Raw genomic sequence first — 25,494 nt, 5'->3', positions numbered from 1 at the left:
GAAAATATATTTCTTTCTTTCATTTTTAATTTTGAAACCATTTTCCTTCAGCAAATCTTGGCTGAATGCCAGGCATTGAGCTGGGGCTGTGGATAAAAACGCAATCAGCTTTCCCACAGCAGGGGTTTTGCCAGAAATAGGGCGCCCGATGTATTCGGGGATCTCAGTGGTTCAGAACCAACGTAGAGTGTATAATATGTCCTACCTGGCACCCCGCGTTGGATCACCACCCGATGGACCCAAAGCTGCGTTCAAGCCCACCACGCCCACACTGAGAGCAGTGTTTCCCCGGTGGATCACTGCCCATCTCTGTAATTCCCCCTTCCTGACATATCTGAATGCTCACCTTCCCTGGACCTGGCCACGGTTTTCTTCTGCTTGCCATCGTGCATTGGTTCATTGGTTCATTGGTTCACTCACTCAGCAGGTGTTTACTAAATACCCGCTGCGTGCAGAGTCAGCTCTGGCGACGGGAAACCTAGCAGCCACTGTCCGTGCCCAGAGGAGCCAGATGTCACGGGGCAGAAAGAGATGCACGTAGAGTCTGACAGTCCTCTGAGCTGAGTCCTGGGAGAGGCGTATTCAGAGCTCTGGCTCTGGGGGAGAGGTCGTCAGCCTCTCTCGGGCCCAGAGGAGGGTCCCTACGCTGATCTGGAAAATCAAGGTTGGCTCTGTTGCAGCAGAAACTAAGTCATATGGTTTCCTGCTCTGATGAGAAGAGGGCAGAGGGCACATATGTTTAGTGTCTGCTCTTGTCAAACACTCTCCTTGGTGTTCATATATAATCGTGTATGTAACCACCTGTAATAACCACCTGTGAGAAAGCAATGCTTAGTCCATTTACAGTCTAAAGAAATTGAGCTCAGAGTTTAATTAGCTTTGCTTGTAACAGGAAGAGCCAGCACTGCGGCCTCAGAGTGAGCCAAGCCCCGGGCGGCTGGCATTCTAGAAGATGCTTTTGGTGCCTCTTTCAAGATGAAAATTTTCACCTGCTGGAATGTTTTAGACTCAGTATACACATGCTACGTGGCAGCTCCTGTATCCTGGCAGCCCAGGAAAAGTGGAAATCTGTGTCTGGTCTGGGCAACTGTTTATGCAAAGACGGTGCTGCAGTCAGGATGGCAGGAAGCCTCTTGAGTTGGTGGGGACACAGCCAGGGAAGGGGCCAACCCCAGACGGCTGAGTGGGTTCAAGGTCCTGGGCCTCTACGCAGGAACCCTGCTGAGGGGGGCAGTCATTGTGCCCCTGGAGTTACATACTGAGAGAAGGACTCACAGTCAGGAACAACTTCCGGAAAAAGCAAACATTACCGTCACGCAGGGAGTGTGGTTGCCGTGCTAATCTATGCAAGTAATTTTCATTCATCTTCAAATTCCATCCATTTTATAAATCTACTCCAATTGGAACTTGGTGGTTATTAGGAATAGTTATTTGCCATTCCATTATTAATAATGATAATTGGGTTAATTGGTTATTTATACATCATCACTGTAATCACTGAGCACATTAAGTAGCTGTTTAGCCACCGTCGTATTAAGGAGGATCAAACGTTCTATTAATAATAAGTAGACTTATCGGTTAATTGATAGAGTCATTAAATAGTTTTTTTATTAGTAATAATTAAAGCAGTTATTTTGTTGTTAACATTTAGATCTATTGGCTCATTTGTCACTCTCTTTCATAATTAGATGAATGGGTTATTTAGGTATTTTTATTGATGATAAAAAGAGAAGAGGGTGAAAACCTCCCATGAGCTGAGCTGGTGTCACGCACACCTTCGTTAATCCAGCCATACGAGGCCACCCCTCTTTTTTTATCACTCTCTCCTGTCTGCGTTTAATTCTGCAGTAGCCCTTCCCCGAGCTGCAGCCCCTGGGCAGCTCCACCCGGTGCCTCAGACACTCGCATCAAACACTCAGCCTTCTTCAGCAGGACGGCTGGTGCCCACCCCGTCCAGGTGCACTCCCCGCCGCAGCGTCCCCGCCTCGGCAAAGGGCCCCATCACCTATCCAGTCCTTCAGGGTCGTCCTCGTCCCTTCGCTCCACACACCCGACTTGCTGTGGAGTCTTGTCCACTTCTCCTTCCAAACACAACCAAGTCAGATGGGCTCTCACTGTCCCGATTCTAAAGCCCAGATCCCAGCCATCCTGGCCCCCAGCCCTGAAGCAACGCACCTGCCTCCCAGCTGCCCCCTCCCACCGCGGCACCCCACCACCTTCCCCGGGGCCCTGTCCCCGTCCCCTGCTCATTTCACTCCTTCACACTGACCCCGTCGGTCCTGCCGACGCACGGAGGTCCATCCAGTCTCAGGCCCCTGAACCCACTGTTCTCCCTTCCCCGGACTTTCTGGCCACTCAGTTCTCAGCTTAAACGTGGCCCCTTCTGCGGGGCCTGCCTTGACCAGCCCCAGCTAGGACAGCCCCTCAGTTACAGTCACGCTGACTTCAACCCTAGGACTTCCAGTCCCAAAATTGTCCCTTCGCTTGCTTCCGCACTTGTTCTCTCTGTCATCGCAGCCCCCTCACCAGCTTCTAACACCTCCAGGGCCTGACAAGCCACATCCTGCATCCTGGCTTGTGGGAGCGCCCTGCGCAGAGCGGGCGGTGGCCCAGGACTTGAGGGATCCGCCTGACCCCCGCCACCTCCCTCCTCCTCGTTTCTACCTCCACTCCTAATACTCTTTCCTCGGTAAACAGTGATTGAACATCGTCCCTGTGCCCTGAGAATACAATGCTGAACAAAACCAGACACGGTCTCTGCCCTCTTGGGCCTTGAAATCCAGTGGGAAAATGCTGGACGCTCCCTGTTTCTGTTTTTTGAAGTTATTTCCCACTCTTCATACTTTATCCCTAAAGCTTGGGAGAAAATTTAGCAGTCAGTTTGTCCAATTTTTACAGCTGCTTTTTAAAAATAAAAGCCACACGTATGAACTAGACAGATGCAAAGCACCCCTGGTTGACGTACAGGTGGGAGCTCAGGAGAGTCTCCCTCAACACACGCACACAGGACGTGCCTCCGGACACAAGTCCTTGGAGCCCTGGTTTCCGCCTGGTCCGCGCACAACGTCTGCATCAGTGACGAGCGGAGGGTGACTTGCCTCTGGCTCCTCGGAGAGTCCCTGGCCGCACGGAGACTGGCCTTTCAGTCTTGACTTCCCTTTAGCCACGTTTCTTTCCTGAAACCCTAATAATATCCTCACCTATGAAAGAGGCGTAATAGTGCAGAGTCTTTGGGTTTCAAGCCGCTTTTTAAACAAGTTTATCGAAGTGTAGTTGACGTACAGTGTTGTGTTCGTTTCTGCTGTACAGCAGAGTGACTCAGTTACGTGTATACACATTCTTTTTCATATTCTTTTCCATCGTGGTTTATCCCAGGCTGTTGACTGCAGCTCCCTGTGCCGTACAGTAGGACCTTGTTGTTTATCCATCCTATACATAATAGTTTGCATCTGCTCACCCCAAACTCCCACTGCATCCTCCCCCCACCTTGGCAACTACACGTCTGTTTTCCATGTCTGTGAGTCTGTTTCTGTTTTGTAAATAAGTTCGTTCGTATCATTTTTTTTTAGATTCCACATGTAAGTGATATCATATGATATTTGTCTTTGTCTGACTTACTTCATTTAGTATGATAACTTCTAGGTCCATCCATGTTGCTGCAAATGGTATTATTTCATTCTTTTTTATGACCGAGTAGTACGCCATTGTATGTATGTACCACATCTTCATTATCCATTCATCTGCTGATGGACATTTAGGTTGTTTCCACGTCATGGCTATGGTGAATAGTGAAGCTTGTAGCAAGCAGGGGTTTTTGTTTTTTGTTTTGTTTTGTTTTGGTGGAAGGAAGGCAGCTTCGTGCCTAAAAATCCCAAAGCCAGTACGTGCAGAACAAAACAGAAAATTCATAAATTGCTTTGATTTAGTCATGAGCCATCTAGTTTCATTTGGAAACTTACCAACTACGTGACTCAGATGGCCTTTCTGTTTGGGGTTTTGTTTAACTTATTTTCAGGCGAAAGAGAAGATAAAGTGGGGGGACTAATTAAAGTCAACCAGAAGTCTGGGGGGCGATTAGTCCCATCTAAACAGTAATTGTTGCCCGTCACGGGTAAGGCCCCCAAGGCCACCGGAAGATTCAGAAGTGCCGCGTGCACCATCAGGCAGCTGACGTCGCGCTCAGCTCTGTGGAGTGCGCTAGGATCCGGGAGACGCAAACGCCGCACCAGAGCCTTCCACCAGCGGCATCGCTGGGTCCGGCACTCTCCTCACGCCCCCAGCTACCCCACGGGAATCTCTCTCTAGTTGAGGCTCTGAAGGGCCTGTAATTCACATCCCAGACTAACCCCTCCCCCCCACCCCCACCCCACATCTCTTCCTTCCCCTGCAGGCTTCCCCTGGAAAAGCCTCTCCTCCTTTTAGTGTCTCAGGTAGCATCCAACCCCCGCCAGATGCTCACCTGTCACCGCTGAACTGCCGTGCAGACCCCCCCTGGTCTGCATCCCTCCCCGCCGTCCACTTAGCACTGGCCCAGCCTCACTGGTCTGCGTCCCTCCCCGCCGTCCACTTAGCACTGGCCCAGCCTCACTGGTCTGCGTCCCTCCCCGCCGTCCACTTAGCGCTGGGCCCAGCCTCACTGGTCTGCGTCCCTCCCCGCCGTCCACTTAGCGCTGGCCCAGCCTCACTGGTCTGCGTCCCTCCCCGCCGTCCACTTAGCGCTGGGCCCAGCCTCGCTGGCGTCTTGCCTGCGCCATGGCTTCACTGTCTCCTGGTCTGTCTCTTCCAGGATTCCTTCTCCCTAGTGACCCTAAGGACAGCAGAATGTCTTCCTAAGCACAGACCTGACTGTGTCTGTCTTCTAGAACACTCTGTTATTCTGAGCTGCCTCAAAGACAAAGCCGGACTTTTCAGACCCCAGACTTGCGGCCTAGTTTTAGGGGCCTCTGCTTCCTGTTCTTACTGGGCATCCCATTCATGCCGAGCCGCCTGTTCCCCTTTGTCCTGCTCCGTCCACGTGAGGTGCCCGCCCTCTTGGACCCCACCTCGTTTGCCAAGGCCCCATTTTGCCCTCCAAGACCAAACTCACGCTACCCTCTGGGCTGATCCCCGATTTCCCCACTATGTCTGTACTTGATTTCTGTGCAGTTAGAGCACCTTTCTTCTTTGTTGTCATTTTCTATATTTTTAATTAGATTCAACAAATATCTCATGAGTTCTTCCACGTGCCAGGACCCAGGGGTTTGCTACAAAAACTCCGAAAAGAAAGTAGTATTGTACCTGCTACTCTGTATGCTTAGAAACCAGGCTTTGGATAAACCAGATACTGTGCCTCGAGTCAAACAGCTGCTCGGAATCTAACCGTCTGCCTTTGATGCCGAGCCCACGGCTTTCCCAGGAGGTCACGGGCTTGCGTTTCATTTACTCTGCAAGACTGCAGTCTTCTGGAAGGGAGGGCTGGGTCAGCTGGAGGTCCGGAGGGAACACGGAAGGTGCCCGATACGTGTGGACTGGAGGAAGGACCTCTACCCCCGCCGTCTGGATCTCCAGAAGCCGCTTCTCCAGAGGCCCCAGGACTCTGCAGAGGCCTCTGATGTAAGGACCGAAGCTTCTGCCTGCTCGCTCCCCACTCCCCGCTCCCCTCCGTGGCATTAGCGGGTGCTGCCAGCATCCTGTCGCCCACCGACACCTCGTCTTCCACCCGGGGCTCCTGTGCCCCCAGACTCCATGATGCTTCTCACTCATGAACACGCTGCCCTTTTGCTGGTGGTGACAGATGTGAGGTTTCCTTGCCTCTGAAGCCTCCTGGGGGAGGGAGAACATTCTCTAGAACATTTGCACATGCAGGCCGTGAGAGGACGGAGGCTGCCACATAGCCTGGGACAATTGGGGTGCACGTCATGGGGCATGCACCCCACTGCTCTGTTCCCTCAGCAACCAGGCCCGGACCTCTTGTCCTCCTGCATCGTCATGTTCAATTTTGGGGCTGTAGGATTCATACCCCCATTGCAGAGCACGGGGAAGTGGACCTCCGCAAGGCCAGGAGCTCGCCACGTGGATAGGAGGCGCATATCTGGGGTTCCACTCGCACCCTTGACGATCAGCTCCTGCAGCGTGTGGACCCTGAGTGCCGGCGCTCACAGCCAGGGAGTCAGGGACCACCGAGGTCATGGCGCCCTGTGTGTAGAGACCTCAGAGAAGGCCAGGCGTATGCTAGGTGCCCTAAAATTCCACTTTGCTCCCTGCTGGCTGAGAGTGCCAGGTGTAGATGGCGATGGGCCTGTGCACCCACACACCCCCTCCCCCAGCACCCCCTGCCCCTGGCTTGCAGAGGCGCTGGTATCAGAAACAAACGGAGTTTCGCTGGAGCTGAGTCCACTCTGACCTGGCGGGGCTGGATGCAGCCTTCCTGGGAGGAAGGTGTACACTGTGCCGTGTGATGGCCACAGTGTGGCCCCGGGGCAGCGTCCACGGGGCAGGCTGGCTCTAATTGAATCCTGACTGCTGTCCACCCCTTACCCCAACATTTCCCGCTGGGACTTGCAGGGCGCCCCTGGCCGGCTGGAAAGGAAGCCACGGCCACTGGCCAGCCCCTTGTGTGGCCGCGTCTGGAGCGGCTGTCCCACTCCCTCCAGCGCCGCCTCTTTGTAAGGCCCTTGCGGCGGTTATTTGATGACCGTGTGGGATTCTGCTCTCGGCCCTGAGCTGGTAGCATCAAACAGGCAGATACTCATTAACCCATACCGCCTGCAGAGAAACGACCTGGGTGCCGTGGTCCTATGAAGGTGGTGGACTCGGAGATCACAGAGCTGGGCTTGAAAGCCCCAAGTTCATTTAACGCGCAGACAGTCTTTTAGGAGATGAGGCTGTTTAAGGGTGGACTGGCTGTGGCGGGCGGGGAGCTTGGCAGACAAGCTTCACAAGGGAGGGGTGAAGGACCAGGGACACTGTGCTGGATGCCACCGTGTCTAATGCCGGTTCCCTTTCCTCCAGGTTCCAGTTCCTCATCTTCAAAACGGGATGAACAGGGCCCGCCTGAAAGGATTAGCGTGAGGATTAAGATGAGGTGAAATGCGTGTAGCTCAGGGCAGAGTAAACCCTAAACGGAGGGTGCTGCCCCCTCGGCCTTCTACACCTGTGTTTCCTGCTCCCTCCTTGCAAGGGTCCCTGCTGGAACCCTGGGCTTGTAGTATTAGCAGCAGTGAGGATGGTAGTTAGGGTGCTGCATGGAGTTGGTCCAGACAGGTAATTCTCAGACCTGGATGCTCTCCACAGGTACCTGGGGAGTGTTCCGAAGTCACTGACCCCTCAAATTTGTCCCAGACCTGTGCCTTAGAGTCCAGGCAAGGGGCCTGTTTACCTGTATTTACGACGAGCTTCCCAGGTGGTTCTGCAGCAGCTGGACTGCTCAGGATCCACTGGAGACGATGGCTGTGTGACCTCAGATGGGGCCCTTACCCTCTCTGAGCCTCAGTTTTCTTTATTGTTAAACAAGGAGGTTTAATTTCCAGTAGAGGATCCCTAGAGATCTGTCCACCCTAACATGCTGTGAGAGTGAAACTAACAAATGGCAGCAGCCCGCAGGGACGTTTGCAGGAGACGGAGGAGGAAGGGGAAACAAGGTCAGAGTCATAAGCGGGTCAGGAGGCCAGCTTCCCGGAACGATCACTTTGAAAGAGGCCAGTGCATTCCAGGGGCCGTCAGCATCACGGGGAGTGTAAGGAGGGATGAAAGCTAAGTGTATCCCATTTGCTCTCAGAGAGAGCTGCCTGAGGGGAGAAGGGGCCTTGGATGAGTTCCGTGGGGTTGAGGTTGCTGTGAGAGCCTCAGAGGTCAGGGCAATGTAAAAAGGTCAACTGGAACATGCCTTATGGAGGGGTGGGTCCTGGGAGTGCCCCCTGCAGGGCTCTTGCTCTGCCGGAGGTGAGCGGAGCTGAGCTGTGGCAGATGCAGGCGGAGCAGGACTGAGCCACGATGGGGGGGAGGTCACCAGCCGCCTTTGGTGCCCTCCCCCACCTCTGCCCTCATCCATTAGGGGGACCCTGCATCTGTACCCACCCGGGCCACTGTCCAGCTCTGCCTGGCCATGCAGTTGCTCCAGCCCCAAGCAGATGTCTCCTAATAAAAGTAGACGTTCTCCCCAAAGGCTCTCCAGCACTGAGCGAGCTACGTGGAAAACCAGGTCCAGGTGCCACCAAAAAGTTCTCTTCTGTAAACGTCGCCGTTCTCTGCCCTTTGTTGACTCACCAGCGCCCCCAGAGGGAGAAAAGGGAACTGTCCGCGGAAGCGGTAACCTTGGCCATTTTTTAGTATTTATCGTCCTCCAGTGGCGATGTATTGTTCTCTCGGAATGCACAGCGCTCTCCTCAGCTGTGTTCAATGCAGTTGACTTCTCCAAATGCTTACTGAGCACCTACTCTATTCCAAGCCCTGGACTTGTTGCTGTGCAAGATGAGATGCGGGGGGCAGCAAGAGGGGGGCTCTGCCTTCGGGGGCCCGGGGGTCAGATGAGAACTGTTGCACTGGCCTTCGGCTTGGGGGAGGGAGCGATTAATTCTGCCTGGGGAATTGCAGGAGATTTCAGAAAGGTGGAGACATCCATCCGAGCAGCGAGACAGGGGAGGGAGGGCATATTTGGAGAGACACCTGGACAAACAAAGGCCAGAGGTGCATCTCCTAGAACGTGTGTAGTGGAGAGAGAGAGGGTTTGAACAGATCTCTTGATTCACCCCAGGTGATTCGATGCTGAATGATGCTTGGGAACCACTGTTCTAGAAGCTTTTTGTTAATGGGTTAAGCCATCGTGTGTATGTGTGTTCACGCACGTACGTATTTATTTTAAATGCTCACATATTTTAAATATGTATTGGAATGGATGATATAACAGACAGTTAAATTATCCCACCAGCCAGACAGTACACACGTTACCGTTTTGCAAATTTTACTTCAGACCTTCTCTTTTTGCTCTTGTTACTTTCTGTTGAAAAAATGCAGTATTTCAAGTAAAGCGGCGGAACCCCCCTTCACTGGTCCCCATCCCTCTCCCCTCTCAGAGGACAGTGTCACCAGGAGGCTGCTCCACGCACGTTTGTAACCCAGGCTGTGCTCTTTCTCTGCAGGGCCCCCCAGGACCACCTGGCGTCCCAGGCCCCCCTGGACCCGGAGGCCCCCCGGTGAGATTGGTTTTGATTTTCTCTCCCCAGGGCACTTAGATGGAGGGTTTGTGACCCTGGGAGCCGGGGACATCGTGGTGCAGAGCCACGTGTTCGCTCTTTGTCTGAGAGCAGAGCAAAGGCATGAGCAAGGAGGGCCCCCCCCAGCAGCCAGCCCTGCAGCCCCTTCGATTGGAAATAGCATCTGAGCTACACAGCGCATCGTTGGCTGCTGCTAGAGATGCAGGGGGAGAGACACACGGGGCTGGGGTCGTCCTTCTGAGGTCTTTCAGGAGCGGGTGGTTTGTCTCCCCTCCCGCATTTCAGGAGCCCTCTGGGAAAGTTCCCTGTAGGCCAAGCGGAGGGATGGGGTCCCACTGGGTGGGGCAGAGGGAGGTGTTTCCACCCATCCCGCCAGGCAGGAATGAAGGTGCCGGTGGCCCCGACTGCAGACCAGACGAGCCCTGCGCCGGCCAGCCTTGGAGGTGTGACGATTCCACGTCTCACCGTGGCCCACACCAAGGACAGCCAGGTGCCCCCGAGCGGTATCCACCCCTGGGTGCCCTCGTCAGAGCTGGAGACCTGGGCTCCTGCCAGGAAAGGTGCTGGGAGAAGTGGGCTGATGCTCGGAAGAGGTCAGACTGAAGGTTCCCCTCTGGTTCCCTTTTCAGGGTTTGCCTGGAGAGATCGGCTTCCCAGGAAAACCTGGGCACCCTGGGCAGGCGGTGAGTGACCAGGGCATCCCTCCCTGCACTGTCCCGTCTCCCGCATCCTCTGTGACGGGAGTGGCCGGGCCCTTTCAGCTGCCACCCGGGCCGCTTTCCAGCGGGTGACGCTCCGTGCCCTTTCCTCCCTGCCGGCAGGACCAGGACCCTGGTACCCAGCCTGCCTTCTTCCTTCCGTGGTGCCTGTCACATATGTGCTGTGTCTCCTGGGGCCGCACCCCATGGCCCCAGCCAGAATGCAGACTGGAGCACCCTCTCCCTAGGCCGCCGCCTGTGCTCTTGTAGCTCAAAGGGACGTTCAAAAGTCCTTTGCTGTTTAAAGTGTGGCTCCTCGTCTGTAGGGCCACTGCCAGAGGGTCGCAGAAGTGATGGAGGAGGAGACGTGAGACACGGTCCAGGGTGCAGCAGAGCTCTTCCTGGCACTGTGCCGATGGTGCTGCTGCTTTCCCAGCCAAAAAGATCCTGGGGGTCTGGGCCTTCTCCTTCCTTTAAGTCCTGAGGGTAGAGCTCATCAGACCTTAATGTCTCCACACGAGGAAGTGGGTGCAGACTGAAGCTGGGTGTCCCCTGCCGTTTTGGCCTGTAGCTCTTCAGGGCAGGATGGTAGGCGTGGCCTTGAGCTTCCGATACCATGTGACCACGATGGGCCCTCCCAGGCCTGGTGATGGACCTCAGGGGGCCTCTGCTCGTCCGGAAGGCATTTCCTTACCGGTGGTTCTCTGATGGGGCCAGCAGAGGAGGGGAAGGCTGTGGATACAGAAAGCCTGTGCGACCCACAGAGCTGACGGGGGGTTGGGACGCTGGAGAAAGGTGACAGAGGGAGATTCGACTGTGCAGCACACAGTGGTTGTCCTCTTGTCACTGGACCACAGTTCCATTGGTGGCTGTAGATTAAAGGACGTGATTGCTGGATGCCAGCGTGCTCGGCCCCGTTGAGCTCCAGGTCCAGGCCTAAGGCTCTCGACGTAAATTAAGGGCCATGACGCCCACTGTCAGGCGAACGGGTCCAAACCTGGAACGCGTGGTTAACCGTCACCCACAGACGTTCCTGAACACATGGTCCACACAGTTTCACCCACAGACACTTGACAGCAGCGAGAGCGCCACCGGAGAGCTGGAACACAGGACCAGTCCTGCGTGTCTCGCCCACCGTGCCGACCAGCTTCCGGCTGCAGCAACTCAGTGCAGCGCTTCCCTAACCGTGCCTTTCATGTTGGTCTGTTTTTCTCCCTCTTGGCGCAGGGACCTCCTGGAAAGGATGCGCTGAGCGGACCCCCAGGCCTGCCAGGACCAAAGGTTGGTGTGAGTTTGGGAACCCAAAACACAGAAGCTAAAGAGATTTTTGATTGTTGGTTGCCTGGGCCTTGGATCACGTTTGTATTCCGAGTCATGCCGGGCTCGGAAATGTTTGGATTTCCAAGGTCAGATATGGGCGAGCCCCTTATTCCTACTTAGGTAACTGGGGAAGGATGTGGAGGCCTAGGACTTTAAAATTATTCTGTTAGAAATGTGTGTGTATTTTATTTGCAAGGAGAAAAGCCTTTCAGATGCTCTTACATAATAAGAGACTTCAGTTTAGAAAATACTCTGGTGGGGCTCATTACAGTAAGATCATTAAGAAAAGAGTCAGAGGTTAACTATCATAAAATTGGGAAGCAAGTTCACAGTCTACCCACTTCAGATGGAAAATTAAAAAACCATACAGCCAACATTTTAACAAGTGAACTTCACCTTTTCATAACAGACATTAAGCTCAAGGGTGAATGTCAGCCGTCCTTGAAAGGCAACGTTTGGATGTTATAGGAAAATTCGTCATCCTTTTCCATAAGCAGACTTAGAAGCTTAACTTTTTCATGACAAGATATAGAATAAGTATGGATTCAACTTAATTTTATGGGCATTTCATGTAAATATTCTCCATCCTCCTCGCTCATCTTTCAAGACAAAAGATAAGGGCTAACCCAGTATTTTGTAGTCTCAAAAGCACTTAGGCAATGTCTTCCCTCCTCTGCATCCCTCATTTCCATTCACTCATGTCTTTATAAATCAAAAGCAGAGCCGTTGAATATGGCATCTAGGAAGTGGTTTGAGCTGCGGTTTCTGGTCGCCGTGGTCGCACACATTTGAAGAGGTTCAGTAACACCTAAGGCCCAGCAGTTTTCTTCCTTCCAGCCTGGACCTGGTCCTGAGGCTGCCTCCTCCAAGCCCAGCCCCTCCTGTTTACTTCCGTTTGTGTTCCTTACAGGGAGCCCTGGGAGACAGAGGGACAGACGGTTTGCCCGGACAGCCTGGCCCGCGGGTAGGGACTCCTTCCCCATCACGTCTGTTATTCTAAACGGTGTGTTTGGGGCTGTGTGTGAACCTCAGCTGACAGGGCCCAGCATCTGTATGAGCTGGAGTGTGGTAGGAAACAGCCGGGGTCATTGCAGAGGGGCTGTTTGAAGGGCCGAGGGCGGGGTCAGGGGGTCCATGGTGACACACCCTGGACTGGTGACAATGGATGCCACCCTGGGGCAGAGGAGCAAGGGGGCAGTGCGTTCCTGGAACCCGGGAGCCGTGTAGCTGGAGGAGAGAGCCCCCGAGAGAGCGGGAGCCTTGGGAAGAAGGCCAGCATCGTTGCCTAGCTCGTCCTGGGAGGGAAGAGGCAAGGGGGTCAATACCCCCTCCTCTCTCTCTCTCCTGTCCCTTAAGCTTTTCCCTCCCTCCGATGCTCCCTGACCCCTGACCCCTACAGAAGCAAGGAAGCGCGGCTGGGCTCATCTGTAGAGTTCAGCATCTCAGGTGTGGCCTGGGCTCAGGCTGCAGTGGGTACAGAAGAGAGAGGGCTGGACTCTGCGTGCGTGTGTGTGTGTCTGTATGTATATGTGTGGTGTGGCGTGTGTGTGTGCATGTGTGTGTGTATATGTGGTGTGCCATGCATGTGTGTGCGTATCTGTATGTGTCTGGGGGGTGGCGTGGGTGTGTACGCGGTGTGTGCGTGTGCACAGCGCCTTGCTTCCGGAGAGGCGTGTGTGCACACAGCCGAGCGCATGGGGAGCTCTCTCCCTCCCGTCACAGGGCCTCCGAGTCTACTGGGTTAAGCGCTAGTTAAGGCGGTGACCCGCTCTCGGCCACCAGCTCCCACCCCTGGCCCACAGGCAGGCACCTGGCAGACCCTCGGCGAGGGCTCACTGGATGGAGGGTGGGTCACAAACCGCCCAGCGAGGGCACAGCTGTGGCCTGGACTCACCTTGCTGGCCAGTGAAGGGCCGATGGGTAAATCCCGGGGCCCTGGGTTCCCTGCTGCCTCGCTCTTTCAAGGAGCGAGCACTCTTCAGACCAGATGGAAACCACAGGTTATAACGCACCGAAGCGGTCTCAAGGACGCCTGCCGGCGGGACTCAGTGTGCAGAGTGCCCACCAGGAGCCTCCCGCCCGCCCTGGACCCCGGGTTCTGATTATTGGCCCCTGCCCCCGTCGGCACACAGCGAGCCGCCACCGCCACCTGCGAGCACAGCGGCCCTTCGTGTTTTAAGACTCAACATTCATGTTTTAAAAAAGCATGTATAATGATCCCCAGTGACTGATGTGTGACTTGCTGTGTTTTGTCACAGCATGGACAAAGCACGCGTGCTCTGCCCTGAGGTGCTGGTTAGAGGTGAACCACGTGGCCTTAGAAGCACCAAGGCCACCTTCCAGGGTCTGAGTGATTGGCTGAAATTCAGGCATTTCCCAGAAGGAACTTGCAGCATTTGCATCGCTCCCTGTTACTCTCCTTTTTGGACTCCGTGGGTTTTGTGGAGCCCCCCGTACCTTAGAGCTGTGTTTCCTCCAATCTCTGAGTTGCCACACCCTCTGGGCTTACACCGTGTGAATTTTCACATTCCGTTCAATAGTCTTCAGAAGAATCTGTTCCCATTGAGTTCCCTGTGCACGATTCTGTGGACGAAGGTGATCAGTCAGAAGTATTGGGGTGAAACTGCGGTGCCCTCGGGGGTTCCTTTCATCTTTCCTTCTCCGTTTTTGTGTGTATGTTCACCCCTAATGGCTGGAAGGTTCAGAGAGGTCTGTTACTACAGCTCACGTGTCATTTTTGTACGATTTCTAGTGTGATACTTTAAAAAAATTTATCTAGAAAGTTCAAAATTGTGAGTTTCTGCCGTTACGATGCTTTTAGGACATACTTTGTAGCTTCAGAGGAGACCTGGCAGGAGTCCTAGTTACTTTATCTTGACAACATGCCAGCTAAAGATAAATATCTTCAAAGAAGATGATGGCTACGTCCTGGACGCGGTGGGTCTTGAGTCAGCCCAGAGAAGGGACTGGTTGTGGGATGAGCGGATGCGTCGCCTCTTTGGCTCGTGTCAAGAATTCCGGACGCTGCCCGGCTCTCCATGGGCTGTGCTTTGGCTTAGGATTCAGGAAGCACTTCAGGTGACCTTCGAAATGCTTTCTACCCAAACTCAGCCCCCCAGCACCTTTCCCACTGCATAGGTGTGACCGTCCTAGCAGCATGTGGGATCTTCCCGGACCAGGGCACGAACCCGTGTCCCCTGCATCGGCAGGCGGGCTCTCAACCACTGCGCCACCAGGGAAGCCCCTCCTTGTTGTTTTGAGCTGTAAGTGTTTAGATTCAGGATGAGTGGACTCAACCTGTTTAAATGCTGTCAGGGCAACTCTAGAAGCTGTTTCTTTTGAGGGAAGCAGAAGACAGCGTGAGGGAGTGTGGACGCCCTCTCTCCAGAAAGGCGAACCACTCGGGTCTTCAAAGCCTGTGACGCTTGTGCTGCTTGTGTGAGAATCGAGGGTTGTGGCTGACGGGGGCTCTGAGGGTGTGGGACCAGCTGGGATGACGGCCATCTCTGCAATGCGAGTGGAAAATGATGGGGTGTCTGTTATTTTATCTCCAGGGTGAAGTTGGGGAGCAGGGCCCGGCAGGCCGACCTGGAGAGAAGGTCTGTTCCACCTTCATTCGTTCAGTGCGTGCGTTTGTTAGTATACGCTACGCCTCGTGTCACTTGTCTCCCTGGAGCTCACGACCTTCCCGTCGTGCGCTCATTTACTTACCCCATGATGGTCGGCATGTCCTACGCATCTGTCGCTGTGGTGGGTACTGGGGTCACCACCACTGCCAAGAGCAGTTGAACAGGTGCAGCGAGTGGGGCCATGCAGGTGGGGGGGGCATAGGAGTCCCTCTCGCTCAGACTTGGGGGATGTCAGGAGACGGGGCCAGAGGTGACCTCGTGGCTGATCCAGAGGAATGAGGAGTCAGACAGCAAGAGAGGCGAAACAGGGCTTCCCGGGGAGGGAGTAGCAAAGTGAGGGCCATGTGGGGACTCCCCATGAGCAGACTCGCTCGAATTTGCTTTCCACGTTACCCCCGCTGAGCCAGACGTGTCTGGGGGGCCGGACGGCAGGCGGTAGAGAGCACAGTTCCCTCACCCTGGACCACGGGAGAGCCCCCTTGCTGAGAGCCCACTGAACAGGGACGCCGTGTTCTTTCCACAGGGACAGGCAGGGCTCCCAGGCGTGAGGGGAGAGAAAGGAGAACAGGTGAGTGGCAGCAGTGTCTTCCCAGCAGGGCCACGTGCCTGTGCCCGGTAGAGAAGCCCCCTTTGCAGTCTTCGACCCTGGGGGGATGGGTGGTGATTCAGGCTGGGATTAGAGCGTATTTCCTCAGCGTTCATGGAAGAGAAAAGGAAGGGGATCAGGCCGCTCTGGTCCGAGGGCTGGAGCAGAAGGACGGTGGCTGCGGGGTCTCTCTGAAAAGGGTGGAGCAGCTTCAGGTGAAATGTGTGGGAACGGTTGGGGCTGTTACCTGTCAGGTGCAGAATTCGGTGCTTCACACGCACCTGACAGGCTGTCCCTTGAACTTGGTTTTCACCACGGCAGGGCAGGTTGGGAAGAAAAACACAATACTTTGCCCAAGGTCCCCTTGCTCTCACCTGGAAGAGGCGGCCGTTACACTCAGGTGAGTGCTAATGTTTCCTAATTTTATCTTCCTCTGTAGGGAGAGAAAGGGGAACTGGGACTCCCGGGACCGAAAGGTGACCGAGGTGCAAAGGTAGGAGCTCCTGTCGTTGTCCTGGTCATCCGGTCCGTGAGCCGCAGAGTCTCCCTTCTGTAGTTTCTGTGCATTGCCTGCGGTTCCGTGGAGAGGGCAACTCCTTGGAGTCACAGTGGTGGCCTGGCGTACAGTCCTGGTTCTACCTGGCATATGGTTCTGAGCATCTCATCTGACCTCCTTGTGCCTCCCTTGCTGGCCGCCTTGTGCCTCCCTTGCTGGCCGCCTTGTGCCTCCCTTGCTGCCTCCCTGCGTGATGCTGACACAAGGCGAATCCGCGGGCAGGTGGTCCCAGGAGCCCTCACGGATACCGACATCGGTGGATGCTCGAGTCTGTTCTGTGAAATGGTGGAGAATAATGAATACAGTCAGCCTTCAGGAGCCAGCCCACGGGGGTCGGGGCCCGCTGTGTGCCAGGATCGTGGGAAGCACTGCACGTGTAGTGACTTAGGTGACACTCGTGACAACCGGAGAGGGGTCATGTTATCAGCAACACCCCCAGTTTATAAAGGAGGAAACGGAGGCACAGAAAGGCCAAGCCGCTTTCCCAGGGCTGCGTGAATGGAGGGTGGTGGAGCCAAGACCTGACCTCAGTCTGGGCCCAGCGTCCTGGCTCTGACCAGGTCCTCACCTCACACCAGCCTGGCCCGAGGGGAACCTGAGGAGCGGCCACACCCCCGAGGGGCCCTGGTGCCCCTGTCCGGCACGGTGCTGTCACCTTGTTCTCCCATGTTTGCACGCTCGTCCCCTCCAGGGTCCTGCCCTCAACCTTTCTCAACTCCCGTCCCCCTCTCTCGGGCTGAAGGCTGAGGGCTTTGTTCTGGACAGACCTGCGATCTATAAATAGAGATCCTGGAATGGAAAGAGCTTTGGTGGGTGAGCCATTCAGGCCTGCTGCTCTCCTGGACTTTTCAGAAAGCAGTTTTTATTTGAGAAACTCATTTCCAGAATGCAGAGGACTCAGCGAGACCATTAAGCCCGTGTTATTGCTTTGGCAGAGTTGCCAGGGCCACAGCAGAATCACATTCAAGCTTCCGAAGAATCTGGCCTGCTTTTCTTTTCCCCTAGAGAAATATGTAATAACAGACAATTCTGGTCAAAATAAAAAACCTAAAATAAGACATTCAGGCAACACTGCCCCCTTCTGACTGTGCCTTGAGCACCCCTGCCTCAGTTCTCTGGTCCACTTTCTCCCCACCAGCCATTGTGAGAATTTTGTCCCCAGGGCATCTTGGAAAGTAGGGTGATACTGCGTCTGTGTCAGCTAGCGCTCAGAGAGTTAAACTACGGAGAAGCTGGGATGGGAACCGAGGCCGGTCACATTAACTGCAAAACTCAAAGACCCTTCTCCAGCCAAGCATCTTCCTCTGAGTCAGAGAGCTGCCTGGGCTGTGGCCCACTGGCCCTTCCTTCACCCCGCAGCCCTGGGGGCGGGGGGAGGGGCTTTTCCAGAAAGGTGGCCTTGAGGCTCTCGGGGTTAGAGCCGCTCTCCAACCCTCTTCTTGTTTATGTCTATTCATACGTTCCACTGGGACACGCTCAGCTTTGGTCATTTGGACGTTTTAATGGAGGGTAAATTGGTTTGGATGAGATTGGTTTTGGAGCACGAGGTCGACAGTGTCAAGAGAATCGGGTAAACTCAGATAATGCAAATAGCGCTGAGAAAGGGTTCTTCTCTCTGAAGCTTCTGGAACTTTAGTCAGGGAAATGCTGCACAGTGAGTAGTTCAGGACTTGGATTCTGAGTTTAAAGCCAGCCTGAGCCATTTGCTGGCTGTGTGACTTTGGGCAGGTGAGTGAGCGTGGTAGCTTCCGTGGAATGGGAGCACGGAAGCACCTCTGTTACAGGCATTTAGACGGAGATTAGAGGCGTTAATGCCTGTAGAAAAGTAAGTTGTACCTGCGGTTAAATCCTATATAACCATAGAAATAATCATAGAAGACTGTGTAACTACATTTTATTATCATATTATTGTTACTAAGAGCAGCCTTTCCTCTCTCTAAGCCAACTTTATTCATTCATTTGTCCGCTAATAACCATGAGTGGACCCAGGCCCGCAACAGGGGGCTGTTCTGACCCTGGGCTGCTCGGAACACACCTGGGCCTCAACATCCATGTCCTGACACCATCGTGGCTCACACGGGATGACGGGCTTTGGGGACCGCACCTCCTGGTGGAGTAGCCAGTGACCTCTTTTCCTCGGGGCAAATGTAGTAACAATTTTCTCCTCAGTGGGCCCTCGCTGACGATCTCACTCAGCCCCCAGATGATGCTGTGAGCTGGACGTACTATTGTCATTATTTTGCGCAGAGGAAGACGAGCTGACGGAAGTAGAATAGCATATATAAGATGGTAGAGTTAGGTTTCAAGCTCAGGTGATTCAACTCCCAAGCCTGTGCTGTTTACAGGAATGTCATAGTCACCCATCAGGCCCCTGAGAAGAGCCTGTCCCCTTCGAAGAGGGTGGGGCAGGGCCCAGGGGAGTTCCTAAGGGCGCTCAAGCCCTTGGGCTCCAGTGCACAGCGTGGGGAGGTTGGCGGCACCACACTATGGCTGCAGCAGGTGGGAAATCACGTAAATGTCATCAACAGGGAGGTGGATCGTGTCCATTTTATTACCTTCGTTGGTTAATTAGTTCTGTCTCTCCTTTGTTTTATTTTAGTGATTGCTTTGAAGTTTCTAGTAGACGTCTTTAACTTACCACAACTAAATCTCTAAGTGGTAGTATACCACTTCATGTATAAATGTACGAACCATATAACAGTATATCTTCATTTCTCCCTTTTAGCTTTTGTGCCATTGTTGTCATACATTTACTTCTACCTGTGTTCTCACACCTATAGTACATTGTTACTGTTTTTGCTTTAAACAATTGGTTATCTGTTAAAGGTGTAAATAAAAAAGAAGTATTTTATACTTTAAAAAAAAGTTGGATCATGGATCACTTTATTTCCATGTGCACCATGGAATAGTACTTAGTGATATAGACGATCTACAGCTACACACACCAGCATAGACACTTCTCAAAATAAAGTTCTGATGTGTCTGCAGTATTTTATAACTTGGAATCTATCTATCTATCAGGTAGATGTGGGGTGGGGGATTCTGTTGTCTTGGGAAAGGTATCCCGGGACAGGCAGAGCTGGCAGAGGGTTAGTGGTAATTTATTTTCCATTTCTTCATCTAGGGTGAAACGGGTCCAGCAGGCCCCCCGGGATTACCTGGAACTGTAAGTTAACTCTGCTTCTAACCCTTTCTCCTTCTTCACACATACCACTTAGTTATAAGTATCTTTTTAAGGGAGGTTGTCAGGTCCTGTAATCCAAAACTGCGTAAGCTTCACTAGGAACCACCTTGTGCTTACTGATTGATTTTTGTCAGCAAGCACGGTTACTGTTTATTAGAACACTGGCTAGACCCTGAGCGGACATACCCACCTCTTGCCTATGGGGAAACAGAGGTCCAGAGACAAGAAGCCGTTTGTCCAGGGTAAGACTACAGCACAGATACACAGCCACGACTCGCGCTTCTACCCTTCGCGTGTCTGAAGGTGGGCGTTGTGAGCTCGGGGTGAGTAGTAACAGCGTGGGCTTTGGAGCCAGGATAAAAGTGGGTTTGAATCCCGGCTGTGCCATTCACCAGCACTGCGGTCTTAGACACGTTATTTAACGTCAAAAAGACTTGGTCTTCTCGTCTGTTAAGAAAAAATGTTATACCTATAGCTATCTTGTGCATTTGTAGTGAAAATTCACTGAAATAATACAAGCTACAGTGCACAGTTTCTGGTACATAATAAATACTAAATTTAAAAAAAAAAAACGAAGGCTATATAAATATGTGAATATAGTTTGCATTTTTTTTTTATGTGAATGTTTCTTCCCTGCCTTGATATTCTGTGCTTTGATCGGATGATTTTGGGGGAGGTGAACGTGGCCATGATGCTGGCCATGGCGGGGCAAGTAGGGATTGGTCATTTAGTAGCTACAACAGGGGACTGCCTCATGTGGAGGGCAGGAGATGAGAGAGCCTGAACACCCAGAAACCCCATCTGCAGTGTGACTAAGATGGGCCCTCCGTGGTCTTCTCTGTGTTACATCACGATGCCACCACTGTTTTCTCCCCACACACAGGCCCCTCAAAATGAGACACAGCAAGTATTTCAGAGTCAAATTTAGAGTCAGAACTGGCCGTGTAACATTGTTGTTTAAGACTGGTAATATTTAACGTAGGCAAGTTTGCAGGGAATGAACACCGCCTTTTGGTTGGAGGCATAGTGGTAACGCTTATTTGAGAGGTTACTTGGTATTAACATATCGTAAAGTGTCTGTCTAACCATCAGCTTAGAGACTCCATTCCTAGGCATCTAGCCCGAAGAATTATTTGCACTGTGTGTATTTAAAAAATCACGTACAAGGATTTACATTGTGCTGTTGCTTATCATGAAAAATCACAGGCAACCTACATGACCAGAAGCAAAGAATTAACTAAACCACGGAATATGTGTATCATGGAATCCTACTTCATAAAAATTAAACACACACACGTGCACTATGCATATGGCTTTAAATAGATGCCAATATTCCAGAAAAGTTAAGTAGCAAAACTAATTTATGAATTACGGCGTGTGTGCAGGCTAACACGGGCTCTGCAGCCCACCTGCGTGATGTCCAGCATTCACTGGCCGTGTGAACTTCATTAAGAAATTTCTTTCTCTGACCTTCAATCTTCTTACGTATAAAAAAAGGGCAAAAACAGATAAAACTGCTTCTTTTACTGTGAGGAATAGATGAGTTAACACATATCAACAGCCATAAATAATGCTTGCTGTTCTTATTTGTATAACTCTCGTGCAAAGTTACGCATTCCTATACATTCATAATTGCAATTGGAAATAGATACAAATGGGTCTAAAATATGCTAAACTGAAAAACAGTGTTTTCTTTTGGGGACGAGACTGGGGTTTGGAGAGATGGAGGGCACGGTGTAGGAAATCCCCTTTTTTCCCTCCTTGTTGAATTCATTGCGTTTTTGGACTAGAATCCACGACGTCCTTTTGTCCGCTCACTTATATTTGAGCACCTGCTGTGAGCCAGACATTGGCAGAGCCTCGTCAGGGAGGTACACTCTAGTCACGTGACGGCCCAGACACACGGATCCTGCAAATCATAGTAAATGCTGTGGCGGCAAAGAGCAGGTGCATAGCAAGGGGGCCTCATTTATATTTGAGTGGTGCAGGGGGAGGGAGATCTCTGAAGACAGGACATTCAAACACGAGCTCTGAAGGGTGGGCTTGGTCAGTCAGGTAAAGGAGAAGGGAAGCGCGTTCCAGGCCAGGGGAGCGGCGGGTGCGGGAGCTTTGAGATGGGAGGAAGCAGGCTGCCTGGGAAGTATTCATGCAACGCAGAGGGACGGCCGTGCGGGGGCCAGTCCATGGGGTCCTCAGCTGCTGGGACAGAGAGTTTGCATCAGCTGGGCTCCCTGGGCCCAGAGCTGAGTCCCGCAGCCTGGCTTCCTTGTCACCTGCGTCGTTGCCAGCAGCCGCTGGTGGTGGAGGGGTCCAGCGGTCCAGGCACAGCTCTGATTACTCGCGTGGATTCTTCCGTTTCGGCCCCGCCATACCCTGAGAGGAGACTGTGTCATCCCATTTCACCGATGAGAGCAGAGAAGCTGGCAGGTGTCCGAGGTCACACAGTTTAAGGTGGAGGTGACAGGCTTTGAGCGCAGGCTGCGGGACTCCAGCGTTCCCACAGCTAACCACTGTGCTTCCCGGATTTAATACCTGCTCAGGGACTTGAAAGGAGCACGGGATCCTAACTGTCAAAACTCGTCATCGTTAAAGGAGCCCTCGGGGCTGTATTCTTTTACTCGGTAAATCTGTCAGAGGCAGATTCTTAACGTCAATTCACGTCCTTCTCATTTCTGGTTTCCTTTTCAGACGTCCCCGTTCACGCCGCACCCAGGGATGCCGGTAAGTAGCAGCGGCTCCTTGGGGCTGCACGGTGTCCCCCAGCCTGGCTCGCGATGTCCCCGGGGGCTCTGGGAGCTGGGCCCGGGCTGTGTCCTAACTCTCAGCCCCTGCGTCCCAGTCGCTGCCAGGCATCTGGGCTTCCCGACCTTGTCCTGGCAGCCAGTGGGGACAGACCCTGCGAGGAACCAGCTCCAGGGTCGGACAGGAGGTTCCAGGGGCCTGGAGGCTGCCTGCCAGTAGCCAAGGGCGAAGGCCAGCCCTCTCTTTGGGTAAAGTTACCTCCTCACTACACAGAGAGTGGCTGGTGGTTCCGAGCAGGACAGAGTCATGTGGGCTGGCAGAAGACCAAAGGGCAGAGCAGGCAGTTCAGTGGGTGTCTGCAGTGAGGGGCCCCGGGCCTGGAGGGCCTCGAAGGGACAGGTTGAGAGGGGCAGTTCGGAGGCCGGAGGGGACCCAGCCTGCGTGGAGGGTGGCTGGTGGGGGGACAGCTGTGGCTTCTTGTGAAGATGAAGACGCTTGACCGAAAAGGATGCTCGCCATGGCTGCAGCCTCCAGGAACCTTTCCCTCCTCTCTCCACGAGCAGCCCCTGTGGAAATAAGCGCATTCAGGGGCTCTGCCTGCCCTGAGGTCAGCAAACGGCCTCCTGTGGCTCCTTTGCTCTCAGGGACGTGGTTCTCCCGCTGTTAGGACTTGACAGGCTGCACCACGCGCGGCGGCGGAGGGGCTTGTGTGGAGGATCCACCTGTTTCCACGCTTAAGTAGCTGTGACTTAAGAAGCTCAAAAGGACCCTGTATCTGATGGAAAAGAACAGAGTAGAGAGAGAGAGGCTGAGTCGGTGCCGGAATCACTGCGGAAGTGGGAGGATGATTTTGAGCTGTTTCGTAGGAGGAAGCAAGGGCGAGAGGGCCGTCACGGGGCAGTGCGGCTGCAGAAGTGCTGGGAGATGCGGGGGGAGCAGGCTGGGTCCTCTCCTCTCTCAGAGGAAGGGCTCAAAGGGACAAGGCGGCAGAGCCTCGAACGCGGCAGGTGCAATGCAGGCATCGCTGTGACCGCCCCTGTGCCCAGGGATGGCCCGTGGCTCGGAGGAGTGAAGCTCCTTGCAAAAGGCCTTCCTGGACTTAGCAATTGAGACTTGGTTGTCAGCCACGAGGCCCTGGCCGAGCCCCACCGTCTTCCTCTTCCAGGACCACACGCACCTACCCGATGCCTCTGGGTCTCCCTCCCTCACGCCCACCCTGAGTCCCCAGATCTTGAGGCAGACCTGCACATCCAGCCTCTGCTTAAAGGAATTGCTCCATAAAAGATGATTTCCAAGGTGCTCCCATGGGAAGGGACTGAGAGAGAGCCGGAGGTCTGCCCAGCCTCCTCTTTGAATCGCAGTGGTACCACCTTCCTGCAGGGTCGGAGCTGTGCAGAAACCAGGAAGTCACTTTCAGATGCAAAGCAAGGAGCCTGTGTCCATGAAAAAAAAAAAAAAAAAGATTCATTGTGGATTGTTGCATGAATCCCTCTGGGGCTGCCTCATTGCCATGGTAACCGTGTTGTATTGATGGTTCTGAAAGATGTTCTTCTGTTTGATTTCTCCTTGCTCCCAGCTGTGTGCCTTCCAGCCCCTGCACACGGGGAGGGGCCGCGAAATTTGGAGGGGCCGGAAAGTTTGCAGCATGATTAAGAAGGGGAATAAAAAGGGGGAGGAGGGCTGGAAGGAGAGCCCCTCTTCCTGCCACTCCAGGGTTGAGAAACCTTCTGGGGATGTCAGGGACCCCAGCGGGGAGGCCTCGAGGTAGCAGGGTGATGGCCGTTTGCGGAGAGCAGAGCAGGGGCTGTGAGATGGTGAGCAGGTCTGGAGATGTCAGAGAGGAGAAGGGAGCCCATTCCTTAGCTGGAGGAGGGAGGGCCAGGCAGCCTCAGGCTTGGAGACACTGGTTAAGAACTTAAGTGAGGCTTTGTAACTGGTTTAGAAGCAGCCGCCTCGGGAAGGCGGCCTGACTCCACCCCCTCAGCCTGCAAAGGATTCCCAGACGCCCAGCCAGGGCCCTGCGTCTGCTGAGCCCAGAGAGGGGATTTGGCTGGGCTGACATCGCCAAGGGGGCATTTGGGGGAGAACGACGCTCCCGCATTCAGCATTCAGCAGCTACTGATGGGCACCGAGTGTGCGCCCCTGCAGTGCAGACTCTGCCTCCCGGCTCTCAGGCCCTGGGTAGAAATGCCTTGAGCATCTTGCCTGTGAGTCCCCAGGGTCTCTCCTCTGTCCTGGCCTGCCCACTCCTGGTTCCTGAGCCCGCTTCCTGCCACCCACTGTTCCTTCCCCCAGCTGGCAGAAAGCGTGTGCAGGCTCCTTCCCTGTGCGTCACCCGAGTGCATCCCGTAAGCCCTTTCATCTCTGCAGACTGTATCTCCAGTGACTTGTGGACCAGACAAAAGAATTTTGCAAATCCCCCAGCCCCCCACGGGAACTTTTCTAGGAGGAAACCATGCTAGAAATAAGGGTATTGTTGTCTGGTGACCGGAGCCAGAGTGCGTTCTTCTGAGCTGGTGGGAAATGGAGATTCTAGAAGGAATGAGCTTGCAAGAGCAACCTCATTTAATCCAGGCTCTCCGAGGTGTACTGTGCAGATTCCACTCAACAGCTGGTGCAGAGGGAGTGACGCCCCCAGCCCAGGGCCGTGCAGACACTAACTCGGGGATCAGTGATGAGCTTGGGGGAGGGCAGGCAGGAGCCTCGGGGGCAAGGTCTCCAAAATCTGCCCACGCGTGAGTAGAAAGCGGCGTGGAACCTGCAAAGGGCAGTTGCTGGCGGTGCTGGCTTCTCCTCCAACGAAGGGGCGTGTGCAGGACAGGCAGGTCCGTGCGGCCTGACCTGAGGGTGGGCTGAGCATGTCTGCTGTACTCTGCTTCCCCACCGACAGGGAGAACAAGGGCCCAAAGGAGAGAAGGGCAATCCCGGCGCGCCTGGGGAAGCGGTGAGTGCCCTGGGCTCTGCGCCCTGTGCCCCTGCCCCTCGCCCCTCACTCTGGGCGGCTGGTTAGACGGGACGTCTGAGGGCTGAGCGGCTGCAGCTCTGAACTGCACACAGGAGCTCCCTGAACTGAATGTGGCCCCTTCCTCCTCCCTTAGGGGTCCAAGGACGCCCCCTCCGTGGATCTCAAATTATGCCCATTGCACGTGTCCATACCTCCCCCATCTGCCCGGAGCAGGGGTGTGACCTAGTCCATTGATAGGTTGTTTCATTTCAGGGATCACAGGGTCATCCTGGAGAACTGGGGCCTCGGGGACCCATTGGACCACCGGTAAGAAAACTCTCTGTCCACCTGTTGGCTCCTAGACCCGAAAGCCCCGCCAGCGCCTCCATCCCTCGCTGGCCCCTCTCACCTGGCATTCCTGGAGTGTCCACCAGGGGGCATTGCCGGGACTGTGAGTCCAGTGCCCTGGGGCAGAGAGGACCTCACAAAGCGCCCCAAAGGGCAGCCCCCGGGGGCGGGCCCCGCCTCTGGGGCCCAGGATGTCGCTGCTTTGTCGCTGAGGTGTCGGTGTGCTGGCCTCCCGCCACGCACTCCCTCCCCGACTCTGTGCAGCCGCGGCCGTGCTGGGGACCAGGGCTCCCCGA

General features: G+C 54.1%; 1 protein-coding gene across 1 annotated transcript in view; it reads left to right on the top strand.

The window, feature by feature from the left end:
* Nucleotides 1-25,494, top strand: part of COL22A1 (collagen type XXII alpha 1 chain) — a 237,922-nt gene that overhangs the window by 127,641 nt on the left and 84,787 nt on the right. Inside the window, exons 23-33 of the mRNA XM_060035315.1 lie at nucleotides 9,117-9,170; nucleotides 9,821-9,874; nucleotides 11,117-11,170; nucleotides 12,120-12,173; nucleotides 14,764-14,808; nucleotides 15,362-15,406; nucleotides 15,864-15,917; nucleotides 19,105-19,146; nucleotides 21,853-21,885; nucleotides 24,797-24,850; nucleotides 25,124-25,177. Of these exons, the coding sequence (XP_059891298.1) occupies nucleotides 9,117-9,170; nucleotides 9,821-9,874; nucleotides 11,117-11,170; nucleotides 12,120-12,173; nucleotides 14,764-14,808; nucleotides 15,362-15,406; nucleotides 15,864-15,917; nucleotides 19,105-19,146; nucleotides 21,853-21,885; nucleotides 24,797-24,850; nucleotides 25,124-25,177 (543 nt within the window). The remainder of the gene's footprint in view (nucleotides 1-9,116; nucleotides 9,171-9,820; nucleotides 9,875-11,116; nucleotides 11,171-12,119; nucleotides 12,174-14,763; nucleotides 14,809-15,361; nucleotides 15,407-15,863; nucleotides 15,918-19,104; nucleotides 19,147-21,852; nucleotides 21,886-24,796; nucleotides 24,851-25,123; nucleotides 25,178-25,494) is intronic.

Source organism: Delphinus delphis, chromosome 17 (assembly GCF_949987515.2).
Source record: "Delphinus delphis chromosome 17, mDelDel1.2, whole genome shotgun sequence".
NCBI classification, from domain to species: domain Eukaryota; kingdom Metazoa; phylum Chordata; class Mammalia; order Artiodactyla; family Delphinidae; genus Delphinus; species Delphinus delphis.
This window is presented reverse-complemented; position numbering and strand designations above follow the sequence as displayed.